We start from the raw sequence: 16,706 nt of genomic DNA, 5'->3' as shown, positions 1-16,706 counted from the left end.
GGCTCAAACTGATCATTTGATTTTTTTCCCCTCTTCTCTTGACCCAGTATGTCGTGACATCTTCACTTTGAGCTTCCTTTTTTGTCAAGTGAGTCACTCTCTGTTTTAAACTGAGAAACAGCCTTCAGTTATTTTTTTCAATAGAAGCAGGCAGTTTCTGTCCTATGGACACATTATCACCAAACATCAACAAATTGCACTTCATGCATTAATTTGGTACTAAATCAACCACAATGTGCATTACTTCCTAACCACTTCTCCTTTCTTGAGTGTGTTTTCCTGAAAAGATGTACAAAGGATGATCATTTTAGTGTCTAACTGGTGAGACTGTACCAGAAAAGAGTGTGTGTGCCTCAAAGCTAACACAGCAAGGTGTAATATGCAAAAAAACTAGAAAAACAACAAAATACCAAAAAAGGCATGTATCCTTGCTTGCCCCCCTGCAGAAAGCTAGTTAAAAGTGAAATGTTATCTGTACCTCAATACAAGAGTTCTTAAGGCATCCACAAAAATATTCCCCTAGTTCTGTTTCATCTTGTAGACAAGAATATACACTCACGCAGTTCAAAGCTTTATTGGGAGCATCTTTCAAAAGGTAATGCAGTCTGAACAATCTTGCAAAAAAAACACAGCATGATGGAAGGTTATATTGTATTGAATAGAGGTGCAACTGCTAAAACCTCTCATACTGCTCTATTCATATGTCATAAGTTGAAGGCTGAGGCAGCTCAGTGTCTCTAATTAGTCTTTTAATAACAAAATGTAAGTTTGTGTTTAAACAAACAGTGCAGCCTTGAAAAATCCATTAGCTGTTTTAGTCTTTTATGGTCAAAACCACAAAACAGTCGGTGTACAGTGCCTGGACCAAAACAATGTGCAGGCTTTTATTGTTTACACTCACATTGGCTTCAAAGTCTCTGTATTGTCCCATCTGCTCCTATCTTCCCCCCTTTCATTTTGCACCTTCTTTTCAATCCCTGAAGGACTTTGTCTGTCCTTATTGAAGAGTCTCTGAATGCTTTCATATTATGACATTGTCAACCTCTTCCTCCAGTCCTCAATTCACCCGCACTTCTTTTATTTTCCTTCAGGTGTCTGATGAGTCATGTGACTCCCCAGAGCCAGGACCCGTCACCTGCATGGAGCCGTTCCTGGTGCGTAGGCTTTCTTGTCGGACCGTCCAGTTGCCCCCTCTGGCCTTCAGGCAGGCAGAGCAATACTACTGTGAGCGCAGACCTGAGTCAGACACAATCACGGTTCCACCGCGGCCCACTACACTGCCTCTACGCACACCGCCACTCATCGCCATCACCTCTGCCGACACAAGCAGGTAGGAAGACGTTTGGCTTGTGCTTCCTTGCATGTAGAAAATCTTTTTTAAACAGAATGGGTAATTGCTATAATGAGTTTGTAAAGATGAACGGTTAGGTGGATCGACATGGGATCTTAAGTAACTGAGCACAGACATCCCCTAGGTACATGACAGGATGAAAAAGCACTGTTTGTCATTACCCCAAGACTAACTTTAGATTAAAAGGCATGTTTCCATGGTAACAGTCAATGACGACTGCTAATGTATGCAGCCAAATAACAAAAAAGAAGAGTGGAAAAATTTTTCGGATTGGTGACCGAACCAGTAGAGAAACTCTTAAAGGTTAAAGGTTAAGTCTAATGTACATATACAGCTAAAACTACTATTATTATACTGCAAGTGCAACTTCATACTAATGTAAACAATTTAACAACATGGCCTTTCAACTAAATTGTCGAAAATCTTATTGACTTTCTGAAGACTGTGAGACTTTCTCAGCATTACATCCCAATTCGGCTGAGGGTTTCTAAGAGGACGGTGTAGGGTCATCGGTAACCTAATCAGTCAGACAAAAGGGGCCGCGCCATCAAAAGATCAATACATTGAGCTTTGTTCTCTGCGAGCTACAAAACGTTCAGACATCACAGATACCAGCTTTGCTAAGGGAAGAACGCAGGATTCCAATCAGCTAAAGTCTTCTCGAAGAAATCTGTCTCAGAGGAGAAGTATTGGTGTCTGAATTACTCCCTTGTGGGTTGGAAATGGGAGCAAACACAATGTGGTTGAACACACATCAGGACTTTCTGACAGATGATCAGGAGAAAGCAACAGTGAAAATCATACAAAGATAGTGAGTTTTTTTTTGTGAAAGTCTGGGCAGTTTGTTGCAGATAGAATTGAAAACCAGGATAATCGCTGCCCAATTTTCCAGCAAAAGCAACATTGTGCAAGCTGAAATTACACATGGGTTAGTGTCATAGCCGAACTATGTGGTTGCCTGGGGAACAGTAATACTACCCTTAGCAATGCGGCCAACTTTTTCATCATTTATTCGTTTTAGTTTTTATTTTTGCAATTTTTTCAAGGAAAAAAGAATCATGAACATGATTAATGTTTCCCAAATGTCTTTAATGAATTGAACTTAAATGAAATGTTCACATGAGTTCACATGAGTTTCGGACTGCTTGAGCTCAGATCAGTGTACTCTCGACAGTCTCTGATATTCATCCATCAATTATCTCTACCCACATCTTCCAAGTATTAGAGATTATGCCCATAAATACAACAAATATAATGTTAAGCACATTGTAATGTTTAGTGTGCACAATTCAAATCTTCAGGATATACGTGAACAAAAAGCTTTGCTTTCCCCCAGATTTCAAGAATAGGAGTTGTTTGAAATTCTGAAATGTAATGTAGCATTATATAACTATTTAGCCATCTCTTAACAATGTGGTCTATGAAATAATAAACTTGGATATGAGTAGGCACCATTATTTTCTACATACGTGTAGGATTCCCATCTGCACAGCGGTCTGTGTTTGGTTTTAGGGATCACTAAACGTATAGCTTTTCTGTGGTATAAGTTACATCTTACATAGGGGTGTCAAATTAGCGCATTAATCGCGATTAATTAATTACAGGAATATTTACCGCGTTATGTTTTTTAATTAGCTTAATCTATTTTTTAATCTCTAACTTTACTTTTTCTGTTTCAAATTGCCTTTATTATGAAATTTGTGTTTGTGCGGTGGGCTTTATGTGCTCAGGGTCGGAAAACAATGGTCAGTCCCACCTTGAAGTGGACGTTGGTTGGCTGTCCCTGTGGGTGGGCGTGGTTAGCAACGCTGGTAGGCTCCCATTGTAGCTGGATAGGCATGTGGAGGAACGGTGAGTAGCGGAGAAGAGAAGTGAAAATAGAGGAGCATGTGAAAGTTGTCGGTCCAGTGAATGGGGAATTTACATTTCTAAAACACCCCGACGGCACCATTGATAAAGGTATAGGGATTTGTGTTCTTTGTGGAAAGGTATCTGCTCATCACCACCGAAGCAGCTCAAGTTTAGCCACATAAACGCAAAGCACCCGGTCGCGAGCGCAGCCACAGCTAACGTTAGCAGAGCACGTCTGCGACAGAGAGGCTGGTGAATGTTCATGCCAAGTCAATGGCTAGGAATCTGTTCAAGTCTGTTAAAAAAATTAATGAATTTATAAAGGCAGTTTTTTGATATATAACAATGTTTGATCTGCCACAATAATGTCATTAATTTAAAGGAAAACACCTCAAGTTGAGGGCTTTTCTCAGCAATTAGGTGAAATTAAAAAAGAGATTAATTAGGCTAATTACAGATCTTCTTAATTAATCTCTCCATTGTTTTAATCGCTTGACAGGATAACATAATAAAATATTAATATATGTAACACAATCAGATAATACATTATGATGATGCCATAAAAAAATGTAATATTTCCAATTTAAGTTACTCTTTTTCGGTTTTTGTTTGTTTAACTTTGTCAATCTTTTTCAGGAGAAAATAAGACTGTTTGTTAATAAAATGTTATTCTTCCTCTACATTTGAAATTAAAGTCTGTTAAAAAGTAGCATATCTTCTAATATTGAGTAAACTTCTAGGATCCTTCCACAGCTCCAGATTCAAGGCTGGCAAGTTAACAAAAAAGTTAAAAAAGAAGTTAAAAAAAAAAAGAAAAACAAGAGACATTTAGTCCTGGCTGGAAGACATCCAGATATTTGGGTACACATCTGTACCTGCGTGAAGCTGGCCCCCCACCCCACGCAAAACTCAGTGAAAATATTTGTGCTTGTAGACATCAACAAAGTCGGGGGGCTGCGTGGTCATCGTGTCATAATAAACCCGTTATATATCTTGAAAACTAAACCAGCACTAACGCAGCACAAACGATTGAGAATATTTTCACTGAGTTTTGCGTGGGGTGGGGCGCCAGCTTCACGCAGGTCACATCTGTGTATTAGTCATATAAAAGTCACTAACTCTTGTTGTAAAGCTTTTAGGAACGCGGCATGCTGTCATCTTCAGTAACCTTATTTTGACTGTTCCACTTCACATACTGTGCACAAAAATGGTGACAATAGCAGAGGACTGTTTCCCTCTCTGCAAATATGCAATCCTGCACAGGCGATCTGCAATCATTATCAAGCACATTTCTTGCATATGTTATTTGCTCACATGATTCAATGCGAGCAAATAATCAAATCAAATAATCACTTCAAAACAAAGCGGCCAGATCTCTAAGTCCTCCTTGCTTCGAGCAGTCAGAAACTAGATTTTTCTGAACGTCATATTAATTTGTTTAATTTAAAACATAATGGGTTGAACTTTTAAGGCTCCAAGGGTTTTCTTCTCCGGACGCTGACATGGAATCAACTCGATCCGGACAAAAGAGGAGTAGCCCTTTGTTTCTCCAAACTGTGCTCTAATGTACATTTTTGATGATGAGGATTCATACAGCAATAGATAATGAGCTAAACAATAGTTTGAGGATTCAAAAGGCGCAAAGATTTTCTGGCCATCATTGACCACAGACTTCTGACCTCAACCCCACTGAACTTTTCACGACAGAGCTTCGAAAAATGGGAAGGCCAAACATTCCCAGGATTACAAAAAACTTTAGCACATCATGCAGGGATAACACGGGTGATCAGATTTTGCAATGATCTTGAATGATATTGTAATCAAACACCAAAAAAAAGAACAAGAAGAAAAAAAAAGAAACTGAGACAATTCAGAGAAATGTGAGTTTTGAAATGAGTGTTTACTTTAGACTTAGAAGACTAGCTGGATTAGCCTGAAGCCATGATCAAACTGAACCGATATGCTGTTAGTAATAAAAGCCAAAAGAAACCATTGCTTGCTGAGCTGAGAGAGGATCACACAGTAACCTTACACAATTTCTTCAGTTAAAACTGCAGCTGACAGCTTTCTGATCAAACCGTTTCCTGCTGCCACAGTAACATATGTCGACAGAAAATAAATATTTAAAAAAATAAAAATAAATAAATAAATAAAAAAAATATATATATATGTCAATTCAAAGAAAGGATGCTGTCTAAAATGCAAACAAAAACACAATGCAATAATTTGCAAACCACATTAACATTTTATGAACAACAATGGAGAGAATGGAGAAATCTGCAGGGGACAAGGCCAAAAATCAGTATTGGATGCTTGCATTAAAAAAAAAACCAGACATGATCTTATTTACAATTTAAAAATTAAAATCAATGCATAGACTCAAGAACATCAGTTCGCATGTTCTCCCTGTGCTTGCGTGGGTTTCCTCATGGTACTCCGGCTTCCTCTCACAGTGCAAAAACATGCATACTAGGTTAATGATGATCCTACATGGCCTGTGGGTGTGAGTGTGAGTATGCATGGTGATCTGGCTGTCTGTATATGCAGCCCTGTGAGAGACTGGCGACCTGTCCAGGGTGTAACCCCTGCCTCTCGCCTGTAATGAGCTGGGATAGACTCCAGCAGACCCCCGGGACCCTGCAAAGGATCAAAACGGGTATAGAAAATGGATGGATGGATGGACTCAAGAACACAGTTGAACACAGCTGAATACAGCTGACATCCACAAGTACAGGTTAAAGTTCTATCATATAAAGCCACATGAGAACAGGATTCAGAAACACCACTGTCTGCTCTGGGCCCAAGGTCATTTGTAACTGACCGAAGCAAAAGTAGAAAACGTCCTGTGTTCACACAAATCGAAAACTGTCCTGTGATCAAACAGATCAATGGTTGAGATGGACCATCTGTCTTGTTATAAATGGTCTGTTCAAAAATCTGTATTTCTGATGGCATGTGAGTGCCCACAGAATGGACAGCTTACAGCTGAAAAGGAAACGTCTGTGCTGAATATACAGGTTTTAGAGCAACATATGCTTCCGTCCAGACAACATTTTTCAGTGGGAGCCTTGCATTTTTCAGCAGGAAAATACTAAAACTGCATGCTGGGTCCATTACAAAAGAACGGCTTCATAGAAGAAGAGTCCGACATCTGCCTGCTACCGACATCATGAAATGTCATGTGACAAAAAAATATGACAAAGAAGACTCAGACCCTTGAGCAACTTGAATAATATACCAGACAGACATCCATCCATGCATCCATCCATGCATCCATCCATGCATCCATCCATCCATCCATCCATCCATCCATCCATCCATCCATCCATCCATCCATCCATGAAAAGCAGGGGTACACCCTGGACAGGTCAGCAGTCCATTGCAGAGCTGGAATTCCTGTCCCAAAACCCCAGCAACTGGTCTCCTTAGACATACAGACTATTATTAAACTTGCAGGAGATGCTACCCAGTGCTAAACAATGGTATGTGCCTTATTTGAGACGTGTTACTGACATCAAATTAAAAATAATCGTACCTTTTCTCAGGACAGCACATGGCCTCAATTTGAACATTAAATATCATCACCCTCTTCGAATAATGGCCCAGGTTCATTTTTCTCGAATTTTTCAAACACTTGTGAAAACTTTGAGTTTTTTCTTCTTTTTGGAAAACTTGAGAAGAATATGACTTACATCATTATTTTAAGAGGGTGACATTTACTGTCTGTTAAAGATTGATTCATGACATTTTAAAATCATTACATTCTGCTTCGATATACATTCTGCAGTGTCCCAGTCGGGCGCTGTACATGTGAAAAGGTCTTTGCTGTGAGTGTTTACACTACATCACTTTCAAGTCTATAAATGTAGTTTCATAATGCAAAAACTGAAAGCATCTTGAAAGGTGGCACATTGATTTAGAAATGGTTGGCAACAACTTAAAGTAAGCTTGCTGGTTAGATGACTAAGAACTCTCAAACCATTGGTATTTAAATGATCCCCATCTGGCTAGTGACTCATCAAATGCAGAGGTCTAACAAATTACTGTTATCACGACTGCTACTTAAATATCAAACACTAAAAGTAATTCACAGTTTAATATATGACAAGGAAGATAAAATCAAACTGACAGGAAACTACGGAAAAGATATGAATCTTTTTACTTCCGCAAAATGAGTTTTAAAAGTTTTTCCCTGTGGATAAGTTTAAAGTGCACTTTGCAACACTTTAATATGAGACATAATAGTAAGATTATTGGAAAACATGATCAGATCACCACCCAGAGAATAATTTATCCAGACACGCTCCACATGTGAAAAAGTTTGGCTGAGACATGTTTCCAGCAAGTCTGATTCTCTGATGAGCGACAGCCACAGATGGACACTAACAGCACTGTGTATGAGAGACAGGGCTCCAGAGGGGAAGTCGCAGTTTAAGTCGGAAATCGAAACAGCCAGACGGATTAAAGCAGACAGATTCAATGGTCACAGCTTTCTGTCTCTGGAAAATTCCCGTTGTCCTGCACGAGTGCTGCACGCGTAAACGTGAAAGAAGGTAAAGAAAAAACTGACGGTCCTCTTTACCTTGTCTTTGATCATGGTCACATGCTCTAAACCTGCATAAAACTGTTCAATAGCTCATGATGAGAGAAATAAAATACTCCAGCTTGATTTTTTTCCCCCCTCTCGATCTGGTTCCTATTTTGCTTTCTCTTTTGTCTTCGGGACTTTGGGTGTCTCAAACAGAGAATAAACAATCCAGAAATGAGCAGTGGGCTGCTGCCTATTAATCGGGCCCGAGGTTATTAAGGAGACTTTAATTGGAAAATATTTTGGAGTGTTGTGAGCATATTGTAAACAACAAGAAATTGTGAATTACTGAGTTTTTGGGGAAACAGGAAAAGCTGGTATGATTACTTTAAAGTCATATTTTAGGCAGTAAGAGCTATTTTCACAGCAAATCTATGCTGAACATATCTGCTCTTATTCATAATTGCTGCTTGATTATCGATTATCGACAGTTCACAAATCTAAATTGTTAAGTCAACTGTATGAATTACATGAACTGCTGCTCGTATTTAAGTAGCATAGTTAATACTGAATATTATAGTGCTGTGATAATGTTGAAACCCCATTCCCACACTTAATGACTGTGAGGAATCGCTGATGTGAAGTCCAGAAAAAGAAAAAACTATTCCCGAGTTTGTATATAAGACAAGTCTTTGAAAACTGTGTTCTTTTTTGACTGGAAAAGGATTTGGTCATTTTAAAGGGTTGGTTGAGTTATTGTTTCCAGGAGGACAAAAGTAGGACGTGTCCGTCACACTAATTACTATGTTCAGTGACGTTTAAGCCTTTTTTTTTTTAGAGAGAATTTGATCCTTTTCTCAAGCTCAATGGTTGCACTCATCAATTGTGCAGCTATAAAAAATCCCAACTTGATGTGAAATCAAAGCGTTTTGTTGAGTATTGTGAATTTGACTATGCATTTATTTTTGTGCTTCATCATCACTCAGCCTTTTCTGATTCCTAAAACAAAAAACACAATCTGACTATAAACTTCAATTTCCATCATGTTAAAACCCATGTCACGTAAATCTGACTGCTTACATAACAGAACAAAGTGAACACGATCAGTTAAAGTAAAGTAATGGATTGCAGGGCGGAAATGGGTGACGGAAGGTTTTAACAAAGGCTATTTATCTTGAATTTGCTTCAAGCTTTATTCATCTATTATTCACCAAAGTGGGGAGGGAGAAGCATGCGGTTGTGAGGCATTGGGGATGGAGGACGTGCCACATTAAATGCCCAAACTGCAACTTTTGAGGGAGTTTTATATTTTTTTTTTTTAATTTATGTTTTGTTAGTGTTAACTTTGTTAACAGCTTTAATGCAAAAAAAAAAAAAGCAAAATCGTGCACTCCTATTTTCTATTGAATGCTCTGACAATAATTGAAAAAAAATGAGCCCGTCCATTAACAGGAACATTTGAGTCTTTTTGAAATAGGCGCGTATGACGACTTGAGTTGAGTTATTGTGTATCTTACCTGCTGTAGACGAGAGTCACAGCGATATCAGTTTGGAGAATTCTGACAGAGAGCTCAGAATGAGGCCATAAGGGAGAACATTTTCACCCTCTAAAATAACTCAGACCTCATGAATTTTATAGTGCCTTTGAGCGAATGCTGCAAGATATATATCTGCACAGCCTCACTTTTACGCTTCTTACTTATTTTTCCACATTTAAAAAAAAAAGATATCTTTTTTTTTACCACAGGGCTTCCAACGTGCAACACAGTCTGCAGTCTTTGTACCAGTGTTTGTTGCAACACCATAGTGCAAAAGTCACCACGTTGCACGAATTCATTCCATAACTATCTCAGAAAACAGTGACTTTGTCCATCTAACAGTACAACTACTACTGTGTTAGCGTTTCTTCTTTGACCAGGAGACACCTCATATCTCTCTTTAATATGATGGGTTATGTTTAATCTACTGCATGGAAAACATAAGAGATTTTCACATAAAGAGCAGCTTTCATTAATTCAAAATACAAAAACATCCCCTGATTGTGTTGGCAGATACAAGTCCCAAGAGAGCCTGATCTGCTGGCTCTACAGATGAAGTGACGGTGGCAAACAGTGGATAAAATGTAGTTCAATTTGCATGTACATCTATGGTTTTTATGTTTTGACATGTTAATTTTTATAGGACGTAGAAAGATCAATAAAAGCACTGGATATCAACTCAATAACTGATCAAAGCAAGCTATTATATTGATTTCCCAAACACCAGTCATCAAGGTGTCATCAAAGTCCTGTGTGTGATATCAGAAATCAATTGGAACTGAGCAGCGCTCATATACTCAAACAGATTCACATTGATAAAAACATCTGATATACACATCTCCCTTTTCCTGGTACTCATCCAGTAGAAGTGCAGTTTTTCCTCTCTTAATTACATTTCTGAACAGCTCACTCTGAGGAACTGATTGGATCCACTCTCCTAAAGAACATCAAGCTGCAGCTAGAAATTCCCTTTAAAGGAATAACCTTTATAAATAAACATGTTTTTCTATATTGTGCCAATTGTAATTATATCCTAGAAGGTTTATTAAACTGTTGTGACTAGGAAACTGGCTAATGTGAATCAGTGAAGTGTGGTTGATAACCTGCCCTGTTAAATGAGATCAGTATTGAAGCAGTCAGGTGGAATCGGTAATTATTGACTGCACTATCCTATTGTTCCAGTTCAACAGGTACGTTCAGCTTAAGCAGAAAAGAAAACATAGATGGGAATCTAATTAAAACAGTACATAAAGTAAAATTAAGGGTAACTTTTTTCCCTTTTTTCTTTTTTTCCCACACCAAACATTTTTGAAAGGTGTCCTGTAATTAAAAAGATTCTAATAATACATTTTTTTTTGGCAAAGCTTATTCTCACAGAATGCTGGGAGTCAGCCCTCCCTATTACAAAGCTTATGAGAAAAGCAATGGATAATAAGTGTAATAAATAAACAAACGAGTCTCTGAACATGTGCATTATTCAGCACTAATGCATATGTGGTCATCCCGGCCGGAGCAGAGTTGACTTGGAAATGTTGACCATTGCAAAGTCCATCCATGACCTATCTATATGTGCAAGCGTATGTCACGATGTGAGCTCCTGTTCTCTTTGCTCTTTGTGCTTTCCCACCTCCACTACACTTGTGTGTCACTTCTGTTTTCACTTACTTTGTTTCAGGGAAGATTACATTTCTGCTGTGGAAGCAGGTGAGATTACATTCCCCTCAAAAGTTAGCTTCCAGAGTAATAGGCTTGAGCCGCACTAGAGTCCCACTTCGGTGAAATTATTGACAAACAGAACATAGGGAGAGATTTAACCAAGTGGTTGGACTCCTCTGTACCCTGTGGACACAGAAAGCATAGACGAGTTCCATAGAACTCTGAGCTTCCTAAACATGAACTGGCAAAACAACTGTACAATACCACCAATACCAGGGGAACAGTATCAGTTCTGTATGTACAAATACTGCAGGCATCTTATAAACTAATGTCAATTCAGACATATTGGCAAAGTGAATTTAATTCTATTACTTCTGAAACAACATGGAAAGTAGTGTGGAATAATATCATTCAAGCTTGAAAAAATCCTAACCATCAAACTATACACCTAAATATTGTTCATAGAGCTTACTTTACTCCCAGACTTAGACATTCTATGAAGCTGGAATCATTCTCCTCTGCCAATTATGTACACAATGTTGCTTAGGTACTTTTACACATATGTTTTGGGAATGCCCCAGAGTTCAGTTGTTTTGGTTACAAGTCACCAAATCTTTATCTAAAATCTTAAATAAGGAGGTTCCATGCTGCCCCGTACCTTGTTTGCTGAATGATAATTCTCGATTCTCGATGTCAATACATGAAAAAAGAATTTGGCTTTCTGGCCTAACTGCTGCTAAAAAAATATTGGTAGTACGGTGGAAACCACCACATACTTCTGATGGATATTTTAACCCTTGAGCTCTCTGTTGCACGCTCTCATGGAGCAAAAGAAAAGACCTTAAAATCCTGGCCAGAAGCCATCAGAGCTGTGAAGTCTTGCCTATAAATGGGGGTAACGGGGAGGGGATGGTGCAGATCACTTACTGGGGTGGGAGGGTTTTTCTTTTTGTTTTTGCTGATTAATTGCTAGTATTGGGATGTGTATGCGAGGGTGTGTGTGGATGTGAATGTGTGTTTGTGTGAGAGCGTGTATGTGGGTCAAGGAGGAGATAGACAAGCATAAATATGTACAGTATATGAAATGTTTTTGTTTTGTTCTAAATGTTGTAACACATTTTTGCCCCTGTTTTTTGCGTTTGTTCTTTTCAAATGTATAGTGGACATGCTGCTACAACAAAATGTATAGAGCTGTGGCTGTGACTGTCTGCCCTTTTTTTTTAAATTTGGCATAAAATTAATAAAAAATTGTTAACAAAAAAAAAAAACCATAGACGCAAAATCACTTTTAGTTTAATTGAATACTAATGTTTTCCCGGTATATGCAGTTTAACAGTCCAACAAAAACCATTGTATGGTTTGAGTATCTCCTCTCTGCCCACTCCCACATCCTGCTTTCACTCTTGGATTTCAGGGGAGGTGCTTCGGGTGGGACCCTCATGTTTTATGTATGTTCCTGGTGCCTATATCCCGTCCCTGCACTTGCTCCAGCAGGGCATCCGAGAGAGCAGGGATGCTGGTGTCACGTCTGGGATGGTTTCGTGCTCAGAAGTTTTGCAAATAGTGGATAAGTCGTGTTGCCCTAGCCTGAAAGTGTGTCGCAGCAACTCAAGCATATTTGTGTAGAGATGCGCCGAGGAAGCCGGGAGCGCTCAGACACCTCCACCTGTCCACCTCGTGATGCGTAAATGGCTTCATTTCTGGCTCTTCCCGTCGTCTTTTCGTTTGGTATTGACGACAAAGTTTATTATGGAGTTTAAACTCCAAAAAAACAAACTGGACGTGAAACCCTCGGAATAACACCAAAAGTTCCAAACATTACCTCTCTGCCTTGGTTTTTTTATTTGAACAAAACACCTGAACTGAACCAGTGTTCAAAATCCCCTCCCTTCACTTCCAGGTGTCATTCTAACCAAAAGTGTAAATTGAATTATCGAAAAGTATATTTTTAAGCGCGAGGGGATGGAGCCCGCTTGCGGGAGCGCAGGGGCGGCGTGTTTGTCCGGCGGCGGCGCCGCTGTGAGCGGCGAGGCGCCCAAACATCTGTGGAGGCAGCAGAGCCCGGCAGCGCGCTCCCCGCTCCACCACGCGCTCCGAGTGCGCAACACCGACCGAGTCAGACAAAGAGGCTTTTCGGACACCGAGAGATACCTCAAACCGAGAAACATGGACCGGAGTTACGCAGTGGACACGGGCCACCGACCCGGGCTGAAGAAATCCAGGATGTCCTGGCCGTCGTCCTTTCAAGGTCTTCGACGGTAAGGACAGAAAAAGGGACAGCGCTCGGGTTTATGGTTTTAAGCCTCAATTATGGTTCTGCGTTAAATCGACGGCGTACGGTGCGCGTCGCCGCAGTACCTTACGCCGTAGTTTCTGCGTTGGTGTAACGCGGGACCATAAATCAGCCTTTAGTTTTCCTCGGTGAAGATGGGCGTTGGGAGCCGGAGTGACGCGCCAGCGCCGAGAAGTCTTTTATCTCGTATTTATAGTGTCAACTTTGAGAGTATAAATATGGCTGTGGTCCCGTTGTCTTCTTTTCTTTTGACTCCGTATCAGTTTTGCATCACTTTTGTTTTGCAATAAACATTAACTAAAGGGATGGTTAAACTATATTTCACAGGCTATGCGGTCGGTTGCGCGAGGGTTAAAAACAAAGAAGTCAATACAATATAAACGTCCTGCATCGCAGACTTTAACATTTTTTTTTTAAATAAACAATGTATTTAATACGGTTGGTTTTTTCTTATTTTTAAATGATAAAGCTCACCGAAGCTTAGGCTACAGCTGGTTGTTTAATTTAGGTCAGGAGGAATATGTGTCAATGCTGGAAAGGATGGGTTAATTCATAAGAAAATTGAAAAAGGCTAATTAAAAAAGCTGGAGCTATTACAGTAATTTGTTTTTAGGTTCATATCCTTTAGGACCACAATTGACATGCATTTATGTAGTTTTTTTCCGCAATGGCAAAATATATTGTGGATGGTAATTTGCTGGTTTTGATTAGAGTAAGGTCAGGGGAAATTACATTGTGTGATGTATTACGAACACTTCATACTGGCTTGTCCTTGCATCATCAAGATAGCATTTTGTTGTATTCAGGGATTTCTATACCACGTTCTTAGCATCTGTGGGTAGCCAAGTGTTCATTTTTAAAAATGCATACTGCTCTGACCACATCCTATAGAATGACACACAAATCTGAGCCACTTCATATGACAATATGGATAATAATAGCACACTATGACAAGTGCTGGGACTCTTGCTAGTTGTATATGAGCATTTAAGCAAGCGATGACAATAACGCTTGACAGTAGCAGTTTTGTGAAGTCCATATGCATGCAGATGGACTTCACAAAAGTAGCTCTATGCTTAGACAGCCAGGGTGTGTGGGGAAATGTTTCTGCTCTAATTACTCACTTGTTCTGGGAAAGAAGACGCGGGGTGGAGAGAGAGAGGGAGGGAGGGGGAGGGAGGGAGAGAGAGAGAGAGGGAAGAAAAGCTAGAATGTAATGAAATATGAGAAGGTCACCTCAGCTCATTGGCATATGAGAGTGCTGCGGATGTAAGTTTCCGTCAAATAGCTTGCTGCTTCTCCTCTTTCTTTTATATATTCAGTCTTGAATGAGTGATGCTCCCCTGCCGGTCCAATCACCAGTCAGCTATAGAAAGCCCCCAGGCCTCTCTGCTGACATACTGAATGGCCCCTGTCACAAGAAAAAGAAGCTGATGAGATGGTGTGGGAGCACAAAGTGGTCAAAATTGTTTCTGAAATGCAAAAAACAGATACCCATACAGTTTAACTGTGGTGAGGATGAGCCAAGCACTTGCTTCAGGAGGGGAATTATGGTACAATTAGATTAACACAAACAAATCGAATTTCACGCAGGGGCTTGATAACATAAAAGGCACATTGCTCTCCAATATTTATGCATATGGTCCAACAGTGCCTTGCTCTCATCTTGTATCCATTGCCACCTTTTTCATGTTGCAGTAGCCCATTCTTCGCTACAGTGCCCTGCTCCCTCAACACCAGGCACATACCTTGTTTGACCAGGCGATGTCTGAGCCGGTATGTCTCTCTGTTTGTTAGTGCTCATGATATGAGGTAGTTAGGCCTGAGGACACGGCTGGAAAGTGTGGCTATGTATGCCCTGTTGTAAAAGTCAGATTTGAACTTGGCTCTCCTGTATGGGAGACAGACACCCTGCCAACTGAGTTATGCAGCTGCATAAGCTGGGGTCATTGGAGCACTGGGGGCCGTGTCCCCCACACGAGAGAAGCAAATACATCAGACATCTCAGTCCGGGAGACTGCACTCCTAGGAACAGCTAAGATACTCTACAGGACCCTCAAGCTCCCAGGTTTCTGGTAGAGGACGTGAGCTCAAACAGCCACCCACCCCAGGGGAGGTGGGGGGTGACCCATCTCTCGCTTATATATCACAGCTCAGGATAATCATTTTTGTACATCAGTAGGGTGTTTTATATGCCACTAATTCTTATTCAAGAATTTTTGCCACGGCGATACATGAGAACCATCATCTGTTATGGATGTTGGCAGATGTATTCAGGGTAGGGATTTAAAATCCTGTCAGGATGCATATTCGAAACAGCAATGGAGGTGGCTGTGTGATGCACACATTTTTCAAAACACTTAGCACAGTAGCCTTTGCATAAGATCAAAACAATTTTCTAGTCTCTTTAAATGTATTTTATTTCAGATGTAATAAATGTCTGTTAATACATAAAAGAGATTTTTCTAACATCCCTGTTTTCATAAAGTCATTTCTTGTGATTCTTTTGGTCTTAACTAGTAACCAAACTCACTCACATGTAATGGCTTTGCATAAAAGCATTTCATTTCAAATATGCAGCCCGGGTTTTGGCTTTTTAAAAGGAATGAAAGCTTCAGAAGCTTCTGTATTTATATTGCTGCTGTGTGATGTATGTGCTGTTTACACTGAACAAGACAGCAGAAGGTTGTATGTCTTCACATGAAAAACTGCAGCTGCAAGTGGGTGGTAAGCAATACATATATGCTCACCATAACAGGCAGATACAAAAAAAACTTTCGAGGCTGTGTCCCAGTAGAAAAACTATTTTGAAGAGACAGCCGCTTGCCCAACATTTGCATTTAATATCAGTCATGTGTACGGGGAGACGGTACACTTTTGCCTGAGCGGTCTAGTGATAACTGTATGTGAATGAGTAGCTGATCTGGTGCAAAGTCCGGCAGCCCCAAGGTAAAACACATCACCCAAATGTGTCAGCGTCTAGGCCAGTCCCGTTGCTCAAGGCTTCTCCGCGACCTCTGTTAAAATGTGGAGCTTCATTTGATGAGGGGATGGCATCCCTCCCATTTTTTTTTTCTGCTGCTTGCCTGTCCCTGCTATAGGGACACTGCAGGGGCTTTTCTTTATCTCTAGAGATGCCAGTGAAGAGGAGGATTGATTTCCTTTCTTTCCCCCCGGTTCAATCACAATTTAAGATCTGGTGATTCTCGAAGATGCGGGAAATGTCAAGACAGAACTGACTGAAACATCTAAGGAGCAGAGGGGAGACGGAAAGAGGACATTTTATCTGGATGTTTTGCCCCTTACAGCAGATTGGAAGCCTTACCACTGGCCTCATTTCTGCATTGTTTTCAACAGCCTCTGATTTTGTTTCTCTGCAGTCCTCCTACTCTGAATGGCATTGCCAGAGTGAAGCTTTTAACCAGAACGAGGCATAACCCTCTGGCCATGTCATTAGATCCCAGGGGCACAGCAGGGACTGCGAGTGGG

General features: G+C 40.2%; 2 protein-coding genes across 2 annotated transcripts in view; both read left to right on the top strand.

The window, feature by feature from the left end:
- The first annotated feature begins 1,124 nt into the window (after window positions 1-1,124).
- Window positions 1,125-16,706, top strand: part of pde4d (phosphodiesterase 4D, cAMP-specific) — a 155,052-nt gene continuing 139,470 nt past the window's right edge. Inside the window, exon 1 of the mRNA XM_061729333.1 lies at window positions 1,125-1,330. Within this exon, the coding sequence (XP_061585317.1) occupies window positions 1,140-1,330 (191 nt within the window). The 5' untranslated portion in view covers window positions 1,125-1,139. The remainder of the gene's footprint in view (window positions 1,331-16,706) is intronic.
- Window positions 12,887-13,186, top strand: LOC133450589 (cAMP-specific 3',5'-cyclic phosphodiesterase 4D-like). Its single transcript, XM_061729337.1, has one exon. It carries the CDS (start codon window positions 12,887-12,889, stop codon window positions 13,184-13,186), a length of 300 nt encoding a protein of 99 aa, XP_061585321.1.

Source organism: Cololabis saira, chromosome 9, assembly GCF_033807715.1.
Source record: "Cololabis saira isolate AMF1-May2022 chromosome 9, fColSai1.1, whole genome shotgun sequence".
Classification (NCBI taxonomy): domain Eukaryota; kingdom Metazoa; phylum Chordata; class Actinopteri; order Beloniformes; family Belonidae; genus Cololabis; species Cololabis saira.
Note: the sequence above shows the minus strand (reverse complement) of the source record. Positions and strands in the feature narration are given on the sequence as shown.

What these genes read in the sequence shown, in the direction of transcription:
- LOC133450589 (XM_061729337.1), top strand. Translation starts at nt 12,887, where the DNA reads ATGGAGCCCGCTTGCGGGAGCGCAGGGGCGGCGTGTTTGTCCGGCGGC.